Source organism: Geospiza fortis, unplaced genomic scaffold, assembly GCF_000277835.1.
Source record: "Geospiza fortis unplaced genomic scaffold, GeoFor_1.0 scaffold201, whole genome shotgun sequence".
Taxonomy (NCBI): domain Eukaryota; kingdom Metazoa; phylum Chordata; class Aves; order Passeriformes; family Thraupidae; genus Geospiza; species Geospiza fortis.
Genome location: NW_005054440.1, coordinates 1,211,739 through 1,235,201, shown reverse-complemented (window position 1 = coordinate 1,235,201; position 23,463 = coordinate 1,211,739). Strand labels below are relative to the sequence as shown.

General features: G+C 37.7%; 1 protein-coding gene across 1 annotated transcript in view; it reads right to left on the bottom strand.

The window, feature by feature from the left end:
- The window catches only part of WDR41 (WD repeat domain 41), a 28,783-nt gene extending 5,340 nt beyond the window's left edge, over positions 1 to 23,443 (bottom strand). Inside the window, exons 1-14 of the mRNA XM_031062189.1 lie at positions 23,276 to 23,443; positions 22,681 to 22,793; positions 20,720 to 20,813; positions 19,422 to 19,537; positions 16,495 to 16,543; positions 14,723 to 14,854; positions 14,277 to 14,339; positions 13,707 to 13,818; positions 12,297 to 12,359; positions 10,427 to 10,537; positions 8,973 to 9,157; positions 5,656 to 5,777; positions 4,563 to 4,651; positions 1,018 to 1,151 (exon numbers count right to left, since the gene is read on the bottom strand). Coding sequence (XP_030918049.1) covers positions 1,018 to 1,151; positions 4,563 to 4,651; positions 5,656 to 5,777; positions 8,973 to 9,157; positions 10,427 to 10,537; positions 12,297 to 12,359; positions 13,707 to 13,818; positions 14,277 to 14,339; positions 14,723 to 14,854; positions 16,495 to 16,543; positions 19,422 to 19,537; positions 20,720 to 20,813; positions 22,681 to 22,793; positions 23,276 to 23,443 — 1,551 coding nt within the window. The remainder of the gene's footprint in view (positions 1 to 1,017; positions 1,152 to 4,562; positions 4,652 to 5,655; positions 5,778 to 8,972; positions 9,158 to 10,426; positions 10,538 to 12,296; positions 12,360 to 13,706; positions 13,819 to 14,276; positions 14,340 to 14,722; positions 14,855 to 16,494; positions 16,544 to 19,421; positions 19,538 to 20,719; positions 20,814 to 22,680; positions 22,794 to 23,275) is intronic.
- Positions 23,444 to 23,463: the final 20 nt, after the last annotated feature.

The following is a 23,463-nucleotide window of genomic DNA, read 5'->3' as shown; positions in this document are numbered from 1 at the left end:
TCACCACTACACGACATTTTCTTCCTCAACAGCTCCAATCTTCCCAGAGTTTAAAAAATCCCCAAATTTTCCATATGTAGAACATTGCAGGAAATCATCCCCCATCATCTCCATTACTCCTTTGCTCTGCATCTCAGCCAAAACCCAATGTATGCCTCTCACCTTCTTTGTTTCTCTCGCTGAATTACACATTATGTCCTCTTGCTTAGAGAGCAACCTTCCAAGTGGTTAAGACCCCCCCTCCAACAGTTTTTCAAAAGAAAGATAGCAGAAAGGGAAAGAGAGCCTTGAAGAAATCCGTTTAGCACAAAGGTCCACCTTAGCTACTAAAGAAAAGCTTTCAGGTTTTAGCAGCAGCAGTCTGAAATCCAGTCTGCCTCATGAATGCCTGTGAGCAAAGCTACTCAGAACCACGCTATCCCTTCTGGCTGCTCTTCTCCCTGCTCCTGCCCAGAACATATGTCAAAGTCCACTGTAACGAAGTGCTTTGTTACTTCAATACCTTGTGACAGAAAAGTGTGGAGGGAAAATGCCATTTAAAATGAACACACGCTATTTTAGGCAGACAGAAGCATGGAACAATACCAGTAGCACTGCTTAAGTTAAAAGACCTCCTTAATGCTCACAACATAGAGGGCTAAGAAATAACTCTGTGTGTTTTGGTTTCAGTTTTTTTTGTAGGAGCCCTTCTTTAGATTGTGAACTTCAGATGAAATCTGGGTCATGAACACATTTCCAGCTGTATTGTCTGCAGTCTCTAAATTAAGCCAAATACTCTGTCAGATTATCTCTAGCATTTATGTGCAAACACAGTCCTCAGGCATCCACTGAGGATTGTCATTAGAATATTAAGTCAGTGTGTATACTGAGTGTTTTCACACTTGCACTGAAGACACCACAAAATGTGCTCCTAGCCTCCAGAGCAAGACAGTCAAAAGTTACAGCCCAAAAAACACTGTCAAATTTATGTTACTTACTAACATTCACTTTTTCTCATTCTTACTAAAGCTGACCTACCTGCACAGCTGATGAATGACCAATCAAATCACCAACCAGCTCCAAGAAATACACAGGTGTATTCTCCTGCACCTTCTTAGCAGCTTGGTTTGCCTGCTTGTTTGTCCTTCCAAATCCCCACATGTTGAAAAACCCTGAGAGGGGAAAAAAATTTCTTATTTTGACAAAAATCACAAATACAATTTATTTCTTCTAGCTAAAGAGAGAACTACAAAAGCCACATAAAATCTAAAAGCAGGACACTCTGTATGGCAAAGACAGAAGCACTGTACGTGCAGCTCTTTAGCATCTGGATTATTCACCTTGAGGGAAGAAGGAAACATAACTACTTGTCCCACTTAATGTAATTTAGAAAACATGCTGAATTACACACCTGGATGAGACAATATAGAGATTTAGGAACAAATACAAAGACTTCCTAAAAGAATGAACTGAACAGCAAAGGCAGATGCAGGACAAGTTATGCAGGTGTTTATCTTTGCTCTGCCCACCTAAATTGTTACTTGTGCAAAGAGCACAAAAATGAGGCACCAATCTCTCCTCTGTATGCTCTGCACTACAGCATCTAAGTGCTGGCTCATTGCCTCCTTCCTTCAGCAAAAACTACCAGCAAATGTGGAGTGTAAAGATAGTACTTCACATGTTCCATTTAGATTGCACAAAAGTACACAGCCACAGCCCCCAGAACTGGGTAATAGTATTGACACAAGTAAGGAGGTTGGGTTCTGTTGACAATGCAGTTCAGACTTTATTCCCAATCCTTCCCTCAGCCCTATCAGCACATAAAACTAGAATTGTGCTAAATCATGACCCTGGTTCGAGGCAGGTAACTGGTGAGATGAACAGCTTCTCAGGGGATCCCTAAAATAAAAAGAGTGTAAATCAACGGCAATATCTCCCTAAGGTTTTTTCCAAACATCTCAATTCATAGAAGTTATAAATTTATAATACGAAACCAAACACCACTTCTCACTATGTAGATCAGCCTGTCACCAGCAATGCTGAAGACGGAATATTCCATTTCTAAATCAAGCTAGGCAGCAAAAATACATTTTCAAAAGTTACCAACAAGAGATGAATAGCTAGGTAAACAAGATATACCAGGAAAATTATTCACATCGTGAATAAAAAAATTGCTACAGAAGAGCAACAGTGTTGCTGTTCCCAGTCCTTTATACGAACTATACTGTCCAGAGCACCTGTAGAAGATCCCAACTGCCAGCGTGCAGGGGAGCTTGGCCAAAGAGTAGCAAGTACTACAAAGGAACTGTCATTACTCAAGTATAAGCAGGAAATACACAGGAGATGGAAGCAGGGTCAGGCCAGTTGAAAATACAGAGAGGCTGTAAGAGTAAGTAAAAATGAGACAAGGAAGGCCAAGACCCATCTGGAATTAAAACTGGCCAAGGGTGTCAAAGACAACAAGACGGGCTTCTTCAAATACATCAAGAACAAAATGAAAACTAAGGATAATGTAGGCCTGTTCCTAAATGGAGGGAGGGACTCTGTAGACCAGAATGCAGAGAAGTCAGGTACTGTACTTCGCTTCAGTCTTCAGTGACAAGACCAGCCCTCAATATTCTCTGACCCAGGAGACTGGGGTAAAAGGAATGTTGGAAGAAGACTTTCCCTTGGTCAAGGAGGATTAGGTTAGAAGCCATCTAGGCAAATCTGACATTCCTAAGTCCATGGGCCCTGAGTGGACGCATCCACAAGTGCTCAGAGAGCTGGAGGACACCACTGCAAGGCTGCTCATGATCATCTTTAAAAGGTCATGAAGATCAGGAGAGGTGCTGAGGACTGGAAGAAAGCAAATGTCACCCTGGTCTTCAAAAGAGAAACTACTAGCCTGTCAGCCTCACCTCAATCCCTGGGAAAGTGATGGAGCACTTAATTCTGGAGACCATCTCTATCTACATGGATGACAAGATGGTGATCAGGAACAGACAGCACAGGTTCAATAAAGTTAAGCCATGTTTGACCGACCTATTCGCCTTCTATAATGAAAAAATTACGTGGATAGATGAGGGGAAAGTAGTGGATATTGTCTACTTGACTTCAGCACAGATTTCAACACTGTCTCCCAGAACATCCTCAAAGACAAACTCAGGGATGTGGGCTGGATGAGTAGACAGTGAGGTGGATCAAGAACTGGCTGAACAATGGATCCCAGTGGCTCAAAATCAGTGGCACAGCTGGAGCCCTGTCACTGGCAGAGTCCTCCAAGGTTTAATACGGGGCCCAGAACTGTTTAACTTGTTCATTCTTGACTTCTAAAGGTGGAATGTGTCTCCTCAGCAAATTCACTGAGAACACAAAGCTGGGAGGAATGGCCAATGCTCTGGAGTGCTGTGCAGCCCTTCAGAAAGACCTCGGCAGGTTGGAGAGATGGGCAGAGAAGAACCATCTGAAAGTCAACAAAGGCAAATGAAGGGTCCTGCATCTGGGGAGGAACCGCCTCAAGTACCTGAGGCTGACCTGCTGGGGACCAGCTCTGTGGAGAAGAACCTGGGGGTCCCTGTGGAGAACCTGGGGGACAAGAAGCTGTCCATGAGCCAGCAGTGTGTCCTTGTGACCAAGAATGCCAATGGTATCCTGGGGAGCATTACAAGAAGCATTGCCAGCAGGTCATGGAAGGTGATCCTGACCCTGTACTCAGCCCTAGAAAGGTCTCCCCAAGAGTGCTGTGTCCAGTTCTGGACTCCTCAGGTCAAGCAAGCAGAAGGCTGCAAAAATAATGAGAGGACTGGAGCATCTAGATAGGCTGAGGACACTGAGCCTGATCAGCCTTGAGAGGGGACCCCATCAATGTCTATCAATGTCTGAAGAGAGGTATCAAGACAATGGACCAGGCTCTTCTCAGACGCGCTGAGTAGTAGGACGAGAGGCAATGGGCAGACACTGATGCACAGGAAGTTCCACCCAAATAAGAGGAAGAACTCCTTTACTGTGTTGGTGACTGAACACTGGAACAGGCTGCCCAGAGGTTGTGGAGTCTCCCTCAATGGGAATACTCTAAAACCATCTGGACACAATCCTGTGCCATGTACTCCAGGATCACCCTGTTTGAGTAGGGACTCACTGTAGAACCTTTCAACCTTATCCATTCTGTGATTCTGTGAATGTCTTTACTTGGAGAAAATGCTCCCTGTAACACAATCAACTAGCTCTGAGGACTTCTGCAAGTTTTGCAAGTTTTCATCACAAAGTCCTTACTCTTGTACGGTATAGAATTCAATACTGTTTGGTACAAGGACGCAAGGATCAAGGTTTGTCAGGTCTTTTTTTTTTTTAACTGGCTCATAAAACTGTGAACTGTAAGTAAGCTTTATGGCACAGAATTGCTTCAGCTGGACCTTCTATCATCCCATATCAGATCTTGGAGTACTTGAACACCCACACTCTCTTCAGTTTCCCTCCCACACCTGTAATCAGTTGGTTAAACACAAGACATTATCTCTCTTTACAAAGCCTGAAAGCCTCTCTTGCTATATGGTGAATACTGGGTTTTTAAATGTTCACTTCACTCCCCGCTACTAGCAAACCTGTCGGAACTGGTTCAGCTGGCAGCTGCTGCTTTTCTCTGAGTTCCCAAATGCGCACACTGCCATCTTCTGAACAGGAGATCAGCTGTCTGTAAAAACAGTTGATAAGCAACACTAGCACAGATACTTACCTGTGCAAATCACCTTGTGATGCTTCTATGAAAGAGACAGTAAGTGCCTCAGGTTCTATACAAGTTTACTAGAACTCTTAAATGTAGCAGGGTATACAGATGTTCCACAGAAAATAAAATTCGCTAGTAGCAGAACAAAGTATAACAGATATTTAGAACAGAATAAGTGGAAAAAATAAACCTTCTCAACTCCACATTAAAAGCATACCACTATGTAAACCAAAACACAACCAGTCTAGACTCTGCAAACACAGTTCCTCTAACTGGTTTCTGTAAGTTTCCTTTCATTAAGCAAAACCCTATTTTTCTTACAGAAAAATAATGAAAGGAAAGGTACTCTGTTTCATTATACATTTAGAACAGCTTAGCATACATGCATTTACAAGACCAAGGCCTCAAGTTTTTATCTTCTGGCAGATTTTGCCCCATTGAACAAGAACATAACGGGATCTAATACTATTATCTGTAGTGTATTACAGCATATACATATATATGCAGCAACTTGTCCAAGTTGGCTGTCAAAAGTTCCAGCTAGAAACTCTGCACTAAGAAAGAAAAACTGCAAGTTATTAATTCTTGTTAAAACATTTCAAATGTTATAAAATATTTAAAGAAAAATATATTCAGAATATGCTATATGCCTTTGCTTTCTATTAGTAAAATGCCATTAAGCTATATTTTCACAATACAAACAAAAGTGCTTCATCAAATCTGATTTTGAAAATAGCTGAGATATTTCCAGCCTGTGTACCAATCATACTGGAATATAGGTTTTCCCACTGAATTATAATGACAAATTTTCCAAAATCAGATCAACAAGCTCTACCTAATAAAAGCAGCTCAAACTGAAAATCAAGTCCCTGCCCTAGAAATCCAATGTAGCTTTGCAGTCTGTCTCTACTCACCCTCCCAGGTTTTGCTTTTCTTTATTGCATTAACAAGATGTACTATGTTTTTTATACCTGTTTGGAAGCTTCTCAATGTGCAGCACAGAGGAGTCATGAGCAGTTCTCTGGCAGGCAATCACACGCTTCATTTGAAGATTATATACGTATATGCCTTTCCCAACAGCAGCAAACACACACTGGAAAGAAAATTCAATAGAACAACTTACAGAAACAGATATCGAAGGATCACCTTGCATATAATGGATTTCCAATGATACTATGACCTACCTTGTTTCTATCCTCATGTTATTGCTTTATCCCAAACATATGAAATTAGCAAGTTATAAAAAGAGATGGATGTGACGGTGGTCACAGGGGTTCTTGGATGAGGGAAGAGACAAGCATCTGACTCCATGTTTCAGAAGGCTTGATTTATTATTTTATAATATATATTACATTAAAACTATACTAAAGAATAGAAGAAAAGGTTTCATCAGAATGCTAGCTAAGCTAAGAATAGAATCAGAAAGAATGACAACAAAGCTTCTGTCTCGGACAGAGAGTCCAAGCCAGCTGACTGTGATTGGCCATTAATTACAAACAAACCAACATGAGCCAATCATAAATCCACCTGTTGCATTCCACAGCAGCAGATAACCATTGTTTACATTTTGTTCCTGAGGCCTCTCAGCTTCTCAGGAGGAAAAATCCTAAGGAAAGGATTTTTCATGAAAAGATGTCTGTGACAGATGGATTTTTTTAAAGCAAATGTGGGATATAATCCTATATTCTAAGCAGTAATTTTATGTCTGTATTTTTATCCTCTTCCTCAGAGTCTAAGCAGAAACTAACAATACCAACCAATCAATACACTTCTGTAATTAAATGCTCATGTTCTTAGAGTAGAATAATGTCCCATGTTTTGAAAAGCCCTTGTTTTATCAAGAAAAACTACTATCATCCTTAACTGAAGACAGAGATGGATAAAGAGACCTTGCTCAACCATTTGAACTCTACTGAATTCAGAAAAGAACTCTCTCATAGCGAAGTATTACACAATACTGCATTTTTCAATGCTCTTCTCCAAAAGATTGCAGGCATTCCATCTCATAACCATCATGACCCTAAGACACCAGAAACAGTTTACAGATCTTTGGACCTGGACCGCTTCATGTCTTTTGATGAACTTAAAGATGACAAGTGTACAATCTTGTATATGTACACAATTAGTATTCAGTACCAGAAGAGTGCAAAAGGTTTCCATTCAGTACATATTTGCAGTTTTGAACATGCCTTGTTTAGATGACAGTGTTCAGGAGCATTTCCCTGAACAACCAGCTTCCATTTACACAACCCAAACATTAATATCTGATATACAATTCACACTACACGTCTGTCAACATTTTGTACAACTTGTAGCCTCGGGTCTTTTGACTAAAGTTTCCTATATATATTCCTCAATGTTTTGACATTGTTCAAAACTCCTTGTTCAGGTTTTTATTCTTTTTTTTTCCCTTATGTGTATCTGTTGTGGGACCACTGAAGCTGAACAGATTTCCGATATCACCAATACGAAATCAAGACAAAAAACAAACCAGTAAGCCCATTATTTTAGTTTTGCATAAGGTTCAAATTCAATGGCTTTCCACGTAACTCTTCCAACTTGAGCCATACAATCCTACAGCTTTGCAAAAGATGCTCTTCATGGAGCACTCTTCTTTTTTCACAAGCCCTGGCAAAATCCTGGTCATCTCAAAATCCAAGAAAATAAAACATGCGAAGCATAAATTGTACAGTTCTATTAATAGGCAAACTAAACACATATACCAGGACAGCAGATGTACTCCTTAGCACTGTTTCCTAGTTTTGAAAACTTTTACCATCCCATTTGTTTCTGAATCATGTTTTGCCTACAAGCCCAGTGTCAAACTAGACAAGTGTATCTTCTCCAACTACCTAACTACCAAGTCTGGAAAACAGAGAAAACGTATATTTTACACTATTTTTTAACATGAAAAGCAGTGATCTGCTTTGAGATAGCACATAACAAAATAATATCTTAGACAAATACATTTCTGCACCACACTTTAAGCTCCCTGAGGAGCTTTAAAATACAGACAGCACTACCTTAAAAGCACCTTCTATTTTGGTATGTAATACTACAACCACTTTTGCTTCCCATCATTCAAAACTCTCACAATTTAAAAAAAAAAAATCACACCTATTTATTTAGTTCAGTCTCATGAATGGAAGACAGCAGCCCCAGATTCCACACTGAATGTTTTGAAAACTTCTGTCCTTCCTCAAATTCTTTCCTACCCCCTTAAAACATCATATGTAGCTTTCAAGCATGGAATCAAAGTGTTCTGAAGCTAAATTACAGAACTTATCCTAAATAAAATTCATTTTTGGCTCACTGTAGAAATAAGCATTGACAACAAAACCACTGTTTATCCCACCTCTAAGGGCAGCCACATCTTTTTTTAGCCCCCCAACTTCCCACTGTATTTCTCGCTCCAGTGTTTCAGGAAAGTTCTATTCAGAAAGAGGCAAATGCATCAGGCGACTGTTTGGTCCTTATCCTATATTCAGGCTTTTCCACAGCTTTTATGTTTTTACAGCTTATATATCTGAATCAATTTCCAAGAATCTCTTTCTTAATCATTCTCAGTAACAGACCTACATGTCTCAAACAAAATCCCACTGTACCTCAACAATGAAAGATCTTTTATTTTGCCACATTAAATTTTGTGAAATGTTGGTAACATTTCACAAAATTAAATATCAACCTGAGTATTTTTAGTGTTTACTATATGATAACTGAGTTCTAACTGAGTATTCTGACCAAGAATTTATTTCTAAAGCATGACTATAGTAGACAGGATCTCGGAAACATTTGAGTAACAATTCTGTATAGTCCCACAGAAAGAGCAATACTGATTTACTAATTAAGCATAGGCATATGCCTACTCTTAAATAGTACCCCATAGTATTCTCACAGTAACCTCAGCTGTAACTGCTCAAACAGGTGCATTACTGGGTAAACTGTATTTCCAGAAGCTGGAGTACAAAAGATAATGCCATCAAAACACACACCCATTTTTACTTTTCTCTAGTGGTATTTTAAACAAGTAATAAATCTTTATTAGTCAAAAAGAAATGCTGTTGTGACAGTCCATTATGTTAATTTCCATACCATCAACATAATAAACCCTTCATATAGGTAAACAGCAGATATTTTATATAAAAATCATTGACCATATAAAATAGCTGTGCACATTTAAAAGAAGCCTCTCATATTCCAACAAGGAAACTGAAAATATAAACCATTCAGTCTTCTGTGGTAAGATCATCCTAGCTTACTTAAAGCAATTTACTCTGAAGCTTTTTACCTCCTCATCAGATGTTAAGTGTTGAACTGAAGTTTCATGTGGGCTTTGGGATAGCTTTATTTCTGGTTGTACATCTTGATGAACAGAGGAGTCCCAGAAGTTGCACTCAGATGCCTGCTTTGTCCAGTCAAGCGCATCCCAAACTATTAACTCACCTATATGAGAACCTGTCACAAAAGTCAAATCTGAAGGGGAAAAAACCACAAATAGAAATCACATTATATTAGAAAAAAAAAATTCCCACAAAGCTACAACTCTAGAAAAACAGCCCATTTATGTATAAAGCTATGTAGAATGTGCAGTGCATAACTGACTGGACAAAAACCTCTCTCTTTGAGTAAATACTCATCTGATTACCTAACATAGCTCAGACAAGTGCTCATGTAAAATTAGTATTAGGATGAAGAACATTCACTGGCCATAGTGCACAGCACAGAGTTGCAAAGGCAAGGAACGCCACCTGTGTACAAATATTTGAACTTCATTTCTACAGACAAAGCCCTTCTATTCCTTGGGGAAGCATCCCCCAATATCCTCCAGGCACAACAAAGTACATTTTTGCTCTAAATAGAAATACTGATCACAAATTAAATGAATGAGTTAATGGCAATACTGAAGTAGCTGCTCATGACTTTGTTTATCACACGTGGAAAGGAACTTCTACAACAGTATTTAATGCAGGTAGCATCTTGTCTTTTTAAGCCAAACACTGCATGCCTTTCATAATCCAAACAGTTAAGCTCAGAAACATGTACCATAGAGTCCAAGTTTTCTTTTTTCCAGCCTGTTGTTACCTCTGTAACACAGCCTCTTTGTGCCAACCAGGGAGACACAGATACAGCCAAGGATAAATACTCTATCCCACCAGTAATACCTTTGCCTGGCTGTGGGGTTGCTCCATAACAAAAACCAAAAAAAAAAAAAAAAAAAAAAAGGGAAGAAGAGTAGAAAGGGCTGATGCTTGCAGCAGAGCAGACAGAATTTCAGGTATTAGTTCAGTATTACCCTAACAAGCAGCATGGATCGTATCAGCTTCCAGACCCTCTCTATAGAGGCTCTACATGCAGGCTCACATCTGCATACTCAGAATCTCCAGTTACCTTAGGACTACAGCTGCAAGGGACGCGGCATTGCATATCCCATTTTAAGAATAAGAAGGAACAAGACAAAAAAAGTAGCATTTTTAACTTTCACAATAGAAAGACCAAGAGTTCCATTTCCATCAATGACATTGACTCTTCTACATTACAACTCGCTTGGTTTCATTTCATTGTTATCCATAAACAAAGAAATTGTATTTTGTCACATCACTACCTTTGCAGCTACACAAAAAGGTACATCCACTAGTTACTAAGTTTCACTCCAGTTAAAACTTTGGTTCAAATAAAAACTCCATGGGTGAAATATCCCACTGGTAACTAACAAAACCAGTAATATTATAAAATTATTCTTACCATTAACACTGACTAATGATGAAATGTTATCCTGATGGTCAACAAGGCGCTTTACTTCAAGGATATTCCAACCTTCAGACCCCTTGTTAGAAGCACTCAGCCTAAAAATTACTTCAAAGATAGAAAAATTGTCTAAATAAGCTTTTTCATTTGGAATAAGTTGGAGCTATGTCTAAATAAAACAACTTTTTCAGAGACACAAATTAAACATTGTGAGACCATATAAGAGCCACTTACAATCAAGAAACAGGAAGCACTTACTTCAGTGTTACCATTAAGGCCTCAGCAAATATAGGAAAACACACTTCAGCCTAGTAACTCTGAAATTCAGAGAACGGGTCAACACCAGAAGTTAAAACTATCAGACACCTTTATGGATAAGTTACTAAAAGTGAAATATGTTTTCCTGAGGACTCATCTATGTGAAACATTAATATTCAAAACCAATGAATATTAATATCCTCTAGTAAAGCAACCAATATTGTCAGAAATTAAGACTATTTTAATCAGTCTTGGAATTTCTTTTCTATCTCAAGGGTACTATAAAAGCTACTCATTATAGCCTTGGATAGTTAGAGATCATCAATACCTCATACTTCAGATCCCAGGATAAGGAAGCTCTAGAGAATCTGAGTATCTGACAACTCAGGTAAGCAATTCCAGACCTTCTCCAGAAGAACAAATGTCAAATGCCATAATCAGATCTGGACAGGTGGCACTAACACTGAGGGAGCTGACAGAAGAGCTCATCAAGCCAATCTCTGTCATTTATCAGTCCTCATATACCAGGATGGTCCCAGTCAAATAGAGGTTGGCTAATGTGATGCCCACCTACTCGACTGGTTGTAGGAAGACTGAGGGAACCACAGGCCTGTCAGCCTAACACCAGTGCCAGCTAAAGTGATGAAACAAATTATCTTGAGTGTAATCACACAGCACATACAGGACAACCAGGAAATCAGGCCCAGACAGCATGGGTTTAAGAAAGGCAGGTCCTGCTTGACCAGTGTGAGCCAGTGGGTGCCAAGGTGGCCAAGAAGGCCAGTGGCATCCTGGCCTGCATCAGCAACAGTGTGGCCAGCAGGACCAGGGCAGCAACTGTCCCCTTGTACTCCACACTGGTGAGGCCACAACAGCCACTTGAGGCGACACCTCAAGATCTGTGTTTAGTTCTGGGTCCCTCGCGACAAGAAAGATATTGAATGGCACTGGAGTGTGTCCAAAGAACACCAACAGAGTTGGTGAAGGGTCTGGAGTACAAGTCTTATGAGAAGAGAGCTTGGGTTGTTTAGCATGGAGTAAAAGGAGACCTTATCACTTCCTACAACTGCCTGAGAGGAGGTCGTGGCAAAGTGGGCACTGGCCTCTTCTCACAGGCCACAAGTCACAGGAGAAAAGGAAGTGGCCTCAAGCTGTTCAAGGGGAGGTTCAGGTTGGACATCAGGAAGAATCTCTTCACTGACAGGGTAATTAGACATTGGAATGGGTTGGCCAGGGATGTGGAGCAGTCAGCACCCCTGCAGGTGTCCAAGAAATAACTGGATATGGTACTTAGTTCCATGGTAGTTGACACGGTGGTGACTGGTCAAACCTTAGACTCAATGATCTTGGAGGTCTTTCCCAATCTTAGTCATTCTATAATTCTAAATACAGAAACATTTTGTTTTGTATGTCATGCATATTTCCAAAAATTCTTGAGTAAGATTAGTATATTTCCCTCTTTGTCAATGGTCAAAGAAAAAACATTGCTGACTACACCCTAATACCATTTACTTTTCCTATACAATTTCAGCAGAGTGCTCTTCAAACATATCTCTGATAAGCAGCTCTTACGGAGGAGAATGAACACTGGAAAATGCAAGATACTCACTTAGCTCTTTGCCAACTGCTGCTGCAACACAATTTTTGGGCAATTCAACCAAAGCACTGATGCCTTTGAAAAAAGGAGGAAAAGGATATTGATTGATCACAAGAAAACACAACAAACTGCTCATTCTTTATTAATAAAATTCTTAACAATCTACCTTCCACTTATCAAAACGAAAGTCTATTGACTTAAGTTAAATGGCATCAGAAATGAACAGTTTATCTCAAAGAGAGGTAAGGTCAGGAGTTTTGGTCTGAATCAAGCAGAATTCTGAACATCCAGCTTGTGGTGAAGCTGAAATTAAATGATCTTTTTATTTTAAATACAATTAAGATATTTATGTTCTAATGCTGGACTGTATTAAAAACACCATGACAATTATTGCAGCTCTAAACACAGGCAGTACCAAAATCAGATACTGATACTACCTCAAGTATGCACAATTCTAAAATAATATGCAGAGCAAGACAAAGAAGAATAAAGCATATGATAAAATGCCCAGCATCCTATCATCTGTTTTCATCCTGCACAAAATTTCCCCATCCTCTGCCAAAGCACCATTAGAGGAAAATTCCCCAAGGAATAAGCAACCTCTTTCCCCACAAAGGAAGTCAGAGATTAGGACAGAACAGAGGGCCCATGCCACACATTCCGTTGACTCCTTGCACCAAAGTTTCAATAGCACTCCACACTAAACACTACAGTCCAACTGGTATTTAGCATGATATTTCACGTTGAGCCAAAAGAAGTATTAATACCCTCAAGGCTTTAGGAGACTTTGCCTACCACTACTTTATTCTATGACAAAAATAAGGCAAATATCAGTTCCACCTTTGAATATGATTCACAGCTTTGTAAACATCTTGGTAAAGTACAGCAATAACATGAACAATTTTCTTCACAGGGACAGATAATATAGAAGTTTATCAACAGAAAAGCATGATTGACAGTGAGTTCTGATTATTATATTCCTATCGAAACATGCATTTTCTACATCAAAAGTACTGATTCTTAACAATAAAAAAGTAATCTTTACTGCTCTGCTATTACAAATCTTCACTCTAGAAATATAATAAAACTCCCACTTAATCAGACAAAAAGCCAGTCAAAGGATCTGGTACATGTTACAGCAAACACATAAATCAGCATCTGAGCTCTAGCCCTGTAGTCCAAGATAATGTACAGTACTAGTTACTGAGATCTGAGATATTCTAAAATTCATACAGTACAAAACATTAAAAGTGGTCTTAGTTCAGAAACTATTACATTTGACATTTAAAAAAATAAAGAGTGGCTCTAATACATAATGTTATCATTAGAATTAAAATGAATGGGCCAAGTTGGTTTTGCATCATTATACAGATCAATTTTACTTGCACTTTAACAGCTATAATGAGTCATTTCCATTTTTACCTGCATCAGTAAGATGACTGGTCTTACACAAGAGATCTAATTTTTGGTTCCAAACACATAGATCACTCCCTCCAGACAACCATACATTCAGTCTTTGAAGAACTGTCAAACACTGCAGAACAAAAACCAGATATATGTCTCCTGCAAAAGTTCTTCGGGGAATTTTTCAGTGAAATGATCATGAGCTTTAGTTAGATAAATCTGTAAGTACTATGAAATACAGTATCAAGGTCTCTGAGAAATACGTATTTAATTACACACTAATATGTTAAATTTTTCATCAACAGTGCAAAAACTTTAAATGTTGTAGGTTGCCTTTTCCAACACAGTAATAAAACCAAGTCACACCACTACCTTTGATTTACCTCCTCTCAAAAAGAAAACTGAGGTATTAAGAGATCCAAAACCAAATTAAGAATTATGCCCACTTCTCAGCCATTATGTACCTATTCTCAAATAAAGCAATGCCATTCATTCTAACACACCTGCCCACATGACCCATGATCCAGACATAATAGCTTAATGTATAAACAAAACAACAGACATTAATAGGGATTCATTCTTCAGTACCTTTACAGTATAATGGAAACATGACACTTTTTGAACCTGTCTGCCACTAGTGCAGTCCCAAACCTGTCTTTATTCATTAAGGAAACAGAAAGGTTTCTATGTATCATAAATGTAAATGCTGTTTTGGTAACTAAATGACAGATTAGGAGAGAGGTATGCAGAGACTCAGTCTGCCAAACCCTGACAGTCTTCTCAATATTTGGCCTAAATGATACATTCATGAAGGCCAAATATTTGTATTCATTATGGATTCATTTTTTTGTGGCAAGGGATGTATCTACATGTAAACAATAACTAGTAAAACCCTGTGTAATCCAATTACACCTAGTGGGTATGGGTAGCCTTAAAGTTTTGAGGTGGGCTGTAACCTGTGTCAGTGCTATCTTTAGAAGTAAAAGCCACAAAAAATCCAGAGAATTTTAAATTCTCTCCAGATCAAAGGATACAATAACTGTTCTATCAGCTGATGCTGTTATAATCAAATTAGTTTTTTCTTCAGCAACATCTGAGGAAGAAAACGGTGCTATAGCTGTAATTTTGTGTGTGTGCCCATGAAGTTCATGAAGTTTTTCTCCACTCTGAAAAATAAAAACATGGAAAACTAAGGTTAAAATAGCAATATGCCTACAGTAGCAGAAAATATAGGTATTAAATGACTTTTTAAAGCAAGAATTACTATGAGTCTAAAATCTCCCTTCCTAAAGAAATTTAAAGATTTTCTACTTACTACCTTCAGTACTGTTCAAGACCTTAAATGAAATAACATAGTATGAATAAGTTTAAAGAAGTAGTACATAATGGAAATTATTCTCTGAGTAAAAAAGCTCTAAAAGCCCTTAGGAACACAATTCTGTATTAAACTCATTTAATTTTAAGGCAAATATTGGTTAATCATCCCTCTTAATAAATCCTACACCAATGAGATTTGTTGACAAACCCTTACTTGAAAATGTATTTTTTTTAATTTTAACTATTGGAAAAACCTGACCTATATTTATGGCCAACCTCCTGCCAGATTTATTTACTATGCACATTGTCTATAGATTCAAGTGGGTGCTTTAGACAACTACAGCTACTTCTACTAACATTTTAGTTAAATGGAAATACTCTACAAACAAGCATGCAGAAACAAATTGGCATTTCAAGCATACAGCTAAAATACAGGGTAATTTTAACCGCAAACTTCTTGACAGATGTGGATTAATGTTTTAAATTAAAAGTGCAAAGATTTGCTTTAACAAACACAATAGAAGTCCTACAGAAATAGAAAATGGAACTCAGTTCATAAAGCTGGATATCCAAATGAGTTTTATGTTTACAAGCTGCTCAGAATACTGGGCATATATATTCACACACATGGGTTTTAATATTAAAATCCCTTCACTTTTACAAATTATAGAATTATAAAAGGCTTTCAAAACCAGCAAAGCACTAGCGGAAACTGCTCAAAAGAAAAGTTTCAAGTCTCTCCTTCTGACCATTATAAATATCACAGAAATTTTTCAGAAGATTTAAAAGAAAATTTAAAGTCTGCAATTTTTTCTTCCTCAATTGAATGACTGATAACACTGCAGACACTTCATACTTCTTACCAAACAATGTAACTCATATACTAGACTTCCTTAACCTAGGTCTAATGCTCATCGGTTCTCTACAGTGTTGTCAATGATACGAAGAAACAGAGCAGTAGAGCAAAACAGCAGGTGTCACACTTAGCACTATTTGTATGATAAAACTAATGTCTTATTAAGGTTTTCAAAAGTTGTAAGAAGATTTTTATCACAGCAAGCAATTAAGGGCATGTTCATGCATGGCATGAAATATTTAATTCCTACTGACTTTGGTATCTTTTAAATACAATTTTGTGATAGCTCTCCATTAATCAGTCATACTAAAGAGGAATTACTAATAGAGTGACTGAAATGTATATAAATCTTAAATGTATATAAAAATCCTGGCAAGTTTGGGATCTTGCTACATATTTGTTGAGTTACTATCAGCATTTCAGCATTTACAGCAAACATAGAACATACTTTCAAAGAGTAACTAAAGTCACAACTTCACACTTCTACTTCTAAACAGAAAAACATTTTCAAACAGTAGCTCTGCAGCAACTCTTATTTATTCCGCCTTTTTGGCTCCTAGACATTTCCACCTCTCCTCTACAACTTCTACCCTGTGCAGAGCACACAAACCCCCCCTAAAATAGACCGCTAACCTGAGCATTCCACAGAAATATGATTCCATCATCTCCTGCAGATGCAAACCTGGAAAAAAACCAAACCAAACAAAGAACCATAACAAACTGAAAACTTCACTATAGCATAATGTAATGGAAAAGCAGTAAATATTTAAAGAAGTAAAAATGTTTACAAGATATATCAGATTCAGTCTTTAAAGAATAAACATGCATTTTAAATCCTAATTACAGTTTCAAACTGAAATAGTATATATATATAAACATGCATTTGTAAATCCTAATTACAGTTCCTAAACTGAAATAGTGTATTTAAATAGGTGATTATCAACATATACCTAATATAAGAACAAGACTTAAGAATTCTAATAGTGTTATAAAATGTCTTCATGGGTCACCTCAGTCTTTTCCAGCCATGATAGCCATCATCTATAACCCTGTCTGTTTCCTGAAGGAGCAAAGAATGGTCAAATGATCAAAAAAAATCTATTCTTAAAATGTGTTATGAACTCTGTTTAATTTAATGTGTCAAAGGCTAGAGTATTACTTGCAATTTTATCTCAGCCCAGTTTTTGGAAGACTCTTGCTGAGGCTTAGCCTTCTTTAGTGATCTTCCAATCAATATGAGCCTTACTTCATGTTTAAAAAGTACAAGAGCAAAGAAGAGAAAACCCCAAAAAACCAACCAGCTTTCTGTTACATTCATAGAGGATTTATTTAGTATCTTCAAAAACCAATATGAGAAAATTTTCCACTCACTGGTTTTAGCTGAGCCACTGAGAAAACAAGAAAATCCTTCTGTAAAATTCTCACTAAGATGATATTATCTAAAGACCTGAAGCGTGAAACTTGGCTTACAATAGTTGACAAAAAGCACACAATGGAATAGCTGCAGAAACTAAACAAAAACATTTCAGAAGCTTGAGTAACAATACTAGTCTTACAGAAAAGAATCAAGTGAAAAATATTATCATGTGTTTAACAATATAGAAAATGCCATATTCTTGATAAATAAAATTTAGAATTACTGCCAGTAACAACTGAAATAACTCTATTAAATTCCTCAAACTCTCAGAATACTAACCAGCTATACATGTCCTCATTATCCATATACTATTTCACAACCTATCTTAAACATCACCACTAAGGCTTTAGTTTTACAATGATTATCATTATTTTAGCTTTAGTAATTTACCTGCCACCAAATAACAAAGCCCAAAATGGTAAAAGACTTCTTTTTATAAGACTGCATGTGCAAGCTAAGAATACTGTGGTGTTTCTACAAAGATGAATTACACATATTCAGCTTACATTTGAGAAAAACATACTTTGATAAAGGGTTATTTTACTAAGTTGTCTGGGGAAAAAAAAGACTGAAGAAACCATACAAGATTCTTCCATTTTAGTACGAATCTTCTGGTGGACTACTACTCAGAAAAATAAATGTTATAAAAATGCATGTAACTTTCCTGACATACATATATATATATATATATATATAACATTTAAAACAAAAACTGACAAGCTAAAAATCCTCCATGGAGACTTCTGTGAAATTTTACTTATGTATATATATATAGATGTATATAATATTAGAAAATAAGATTCTGTGGGCATTTCTGAACTGGAAGAGACCACTAGCAAGGTCTCTTCCAAACAATGTGCATGGGGAGGAAGAGAATCTTCAGAATCTTCCATCATGAAACACCTATAGAATATAAAACAAACTCTAGGCCATGTTAACTTCATGCCGTGTATTGATGACTATATTAGAATTTCTCTTCTGTATCTAATCGGTAAAAGATATCAATTACTACATCTCCTTAACAGGGCTAATCTTGCCTATTACTTATGTTCTTAGTCACTAACATTTTCTATTTAATTCTCCACATCAGTCAAGAGTCACTACATTTTATGATTGAATAAAGACTCTACAATCTTACTTTTAAAGCAGAAAATTATTCCTTCTCTCATCGAATTGTGTTAAATTAAAGAACATGCAAGGTAAATTTAGAGAAAACTAGAATAGAAATTAGGTTGTAATGTACAACTATCATAATTCATTCTCTCAGTCACACTTCCTAAGTGACAAAAGTAAATAAAATTATTTCATCTTCTTAACCAGTTTTCCAGTTTTTAGATAACTCTGTCCTCAGAAGATACATAACTCAGTCTTCAGAAGTTACAGACAGAGATTATTAGGAAATATACAGAAAGGTGCATATAGCTGAAACCTGAAGGAGAGAAACAAAGGAACTATCAGTTTCAAAGAAGTATTGCAAGTTGAACCAGATCAAACTGGAAGAGACATGTAGGGCAGAGGTCAGGCATACAGTGACTTTTGCTAAGCACTCATTCTGAATAAAGTAGCTAAAACTTTAAATCTTGCAAAGCTAAAAAAATTGCATTAACCAAAACTCAAGTGAATTTAGCACTATAGCATCAAAAGAAGTGCAACAAAAGATCAGAAAGAAAGGAAAAGCAACACTCCTTGTTGAAGATGTCATGTCCAATTCTACAGCACATCTGTAGGAGTCTATTAAACAGCTATCCTCAATTCAGAAACACAGGACACATGCATCCTGTCAGAACAGCAGCAGACTGCATATTGTCCTGTAAGAATCTATGCATGTATAGAAGGCAGCACTCAGACCAGGAACAGACTGAAAAAGAACAGATGGATTAGCTAAAGGCAATTCTTATAACAAATGAATCTGTACTGAGAAACATAACATAATGACCATTATTTTCTCATTAAAGTATGACTTAAAAGAAAAGACAAAAGATACAGTAACATAGCAAGAAAAGGGAGTATTCATCCCTTGACTTAACACCAGTTTTTCCAGCTCTCACCCCCAAAAGTAAAAACACAGGATTAAAATGGTACTACATTTTTACAAACATATTGCCAAGGACACCGTAAAACAATTTGAAATGGTATTTCATACCTGCAATCATCTATTTGCACTAGAAATCGTACTATGTCTTGATGGCCTTTCAACACAAGGAGTTCCGTGTAAGGATTCTGTATTTGTTCTTCACCAATTGTCTGTACAGAGGATTTCTAAAATTCATAAAAAAGGAAGTAAATTTATTTTGTACTTACATAATTATTTTCATGAGGTCTTTGTAATGTCTAACAGTCTACATACAGACCCATGTGTAAAGTTTCTGAAATACCATTTTGCCTTAATGAAAATTATAATAAAATATAATTTCCTGTTATTTCATATAAATAATAGCTTTCTATAGAATGTATTTTAAATTACGATATAGCATTTTCTTTTCAACAAAAACATTTTGTACCGATTTAATCGCTGATACAGTGAGATGAAACCCAGCTCAGTTATAAGCTGTCATGTGAAGCCAGCTTCATGACTCAATTCACCATACATTCAGTTTTTCATTAAATTACACCTTTTACAAGATGGCTGTGAACCTCTCATATCTTTCATCTACTGTTCAATGTTAAAATCCTATGTAAATACAACATATTTAAAACAAACAAGAACAAACGCTGTTCTGTTGCATAATATGTAAATCACCCACTGGTAGCCTATTCACAAAATACCACAGCAAACTGCTTAAAAATATAGAGAATGATTAATCATTTTATAGAACAGCATCTGCAATTACCCCCAACTAGACTATTAATTAGAAGAACAATCAATCACTTGGAGCAATCTGATCACTAGGCAGGGTCAGTAAAATACTGCATAGAACTGCATTTTCAAGGCAGAATAGTTCTGCCAATCTCAATCACCATTTTATTTCAAGACAACGTTTTTGTAATTAAGATCTTAAACATTCTGAAACAACTTGTCAGACGTTTTTTAACCATCTAAATAGTGACAGCACTCTCTCCCTTCTGGATTTACTTTACACAACAGTCAACATCATACTATTTCCAAGACTGTCCTTTCTTTGAGAACTTCAACAGAATGTACATTGTAAAAACAGCAACTACAGAACACTGCAACATGGATGGATTGCAACATCCATCACATGACAAGGTAACACCACATGAAAGACAAACGTGTCATCCTCAGAAACTTGAACTTTTTCTTGCAGGATTAATAAATTATTTTCTGTTACTTTGACATTGGTACTATGATATTATTCTTTGAGAACTAAGAACAACATAGTTAATAAATATGGGTGGAAAGAAACCTGTTGTTATTTTAAAAATGAAGAGTTCTTAATTTTTAAATGAAGCTGTTGTGATTTTATATTGCTTTTGTCCTACCTGATGCAATTCACAAAGCAACTGTTCCTCATTTTGTGCAATCACATGAGAACGGCAGTTCCCCTTTAAAATAATGCAAGTAGAATCTGCATGGCTGTAATAATAAATTAAATAACTTGGATTTCATCCATTATAAGCTAATCAAAACATTCATTTTAAAAAATTAGAGTTCTAAAAGTCCTAAGGAAATCTCAGTATATCAATACTACAGTCAGAAAACATACACTCAGAAAACAATTTTAACACCATTCTGAAAAACTCAGAATTTGTATCATTAGCAGCCCAATTGTACAGTCTGATGTTGCTTCCTATTCAATACAAGATGGTGTTATTTCTTTTGAACAACATGTCTGATCTTAATTCTAACAATGCCTGTGAATACTGAAAGACACAGGGCTGATAAGGTACTTATATATGAGAACAAAATAACATCTTTTTCCCCAGAAATGTCATACAACAAGTTATGCTCTCTTGAGATCTTCATTAATATTTACCCAAGTGTTGGGTTACGTGAGTGTTCTTCCTCTGAAGAAATCTATTTTTTTATACAAAAAAACCTGCTAACTGGACTCTCCTGTACCAACACCAAGTTTCTGGAGGTAAAAGCTGCATACTGATGTTAATGGAATCTACTCCCAACATGCATACTTTTATGCATGACCTGCAAGCAACAATATAGTAATCAGGAAAAAAAAATTCATCTCAACCTCAAAACTTCCCAAGATGTGAAGCATTTAAAAAGTGGGATTTTCAAAAGCTATTCATGAAAAACACAGATACGAGAGTACACAGGCATACTGATCTACTGATCATGGAGCATGACAGATTAGCTCCTATAGAGCACAATGCTCCTGCACTGAAGTGGTCCCGCCACCAAAGCCACCATAACTTAGATAACACCCTGGCTGGCCATCAACTGAAGAGATTCTGATTCCACAGTTTAAAAAAAAAAAAAAAAGAAATGAGTAAGGAGAAGTTTCCATTTCACAAACTTAGGACAGCTTTGCCAGAGGCTCCCTCTATTCACCCAGTGCAATGACACTCGTAACACATCTGCCTGAAGTCACAGCACAGGAAACAAGCACCATAAGTCCATACACACATTGCTGTGGGCTTTCTTACCTATTGAAGAACTAATGGTGATGAAGATTATTAAATGAAACAATATTGCATCATGCAGGGGGGGGAAAGTCTAGGGACTAACCCTCAGGAATACTTGTTCTTCAGATTTTCAGCTGAGAAGCAAAATTATTACTATTGTTCCATAACTCTGTGAGAGCAAAACAATGAGAACAAAAGTCCTGTGGATTGGATTTAACCGAGGCATCAATGGAAGAAGCAGGCCACACCTTGATTTATGCTCATGCTTTATTAAATCACAGTATATAAACCAAAGCTGAAGTCAAACTTTGGAGATGGACACAAAATTATGTGGTTTTCTAGCACATCTGAGAAAACTGCATCATTATTTCCTATCCTCCTTCTAAAAACAACTGCACACAAACCTGCAAATGTGACTGCAATCCAACTGGCATTTTGACTGATGACAAAAGTCAGAGGTATTTCCACCCATCATCATTCCAACTTGGTGCAGACCCAAATTAAGCACTGACCTTTAAAGTCAACCATAATATTGGTATAACTTGCTCATGAACAGCAGCTGAAAAATAATTATTTCCTCATACTTGCCTAGATTACAAAAGCACTAAGTGCATGGAGCGCAGCAATACTTTCAATTAACTCTTGTTAAATCCATGCTGAGAACTTCAGCAGACACTTAGAGACAAGAAAATTCCAGAAATTTCTCCGTCTAATCCAGTAACATTACTCTTAATCTGAGCAGCAACAAGGATGTCACTGTATAGTACACTCCAGAACAAAGCATATTTCATGGACGAGGTACTAAGAAGAAATGCTGGTAAGCTATTACAAACTACTGCGACACCTAAATAACAACTTACTACCTATAACTTACATTATCGACCTCAGAGTCCTGGAAGCAGGACTTGCAAGAACTGCATGAAAGCCACACACGATAACCCCCGCAGAGCAGGAGCTTAGCTCGGTCGTTCTGCTGCTCACAGAATCAATTAGGTTTGGAAAGACGCCTGAGACCGAGCCCAGCCTGTAATAAACACCACCTTGCCAACTAGACCACGGCACTGAGTGCCACGTCCAGTCCTTAAACACCTCGAAGGATGGTGATTCCACTACCTCCCTGAGCACTCCATTCCAATATCCAATCACTCTTTCTGTGAAGAAATTATTTCTGATGCTCAGCCTGAATCTCCCCTGGTGCGGCTTGAGACTGTGTCCTCACCCTGTCACTGGCTGCTTGGGACAAGACACCAACCCCCAGGCCTACTCCCTCTTTTCAAGTAGTTGGAGAGAGCGACAAGATCTCTCCTGAGCCTCCCTGTCCCCAGGATAAAACCAACCGAGCCCCCTCAACTACCCCACACAGGACTTGTGGCCCCAACCCATCTCTGTTCCCCTTCTCCCGACACGCTCCAGCACCTCAATGTCCTCCTTGAACTGAAGTGCTCAGACCTAGACGCAGGCCTTGAGGTTCGCCTCTGTGTTTTCCCAGCTCCCTTGTTTCTCTTTGAGGACGCCCGTAATCCGTTCTATGAGTCCGACTGCCTCGCAGGCCGACACCCCGCCCGGCGCACGGGCCATCCCGGGGCCAAACCCACCCGCGGGAAAGGCCATGGCCCAGCGCATCCCGACCTCACGGCACCACC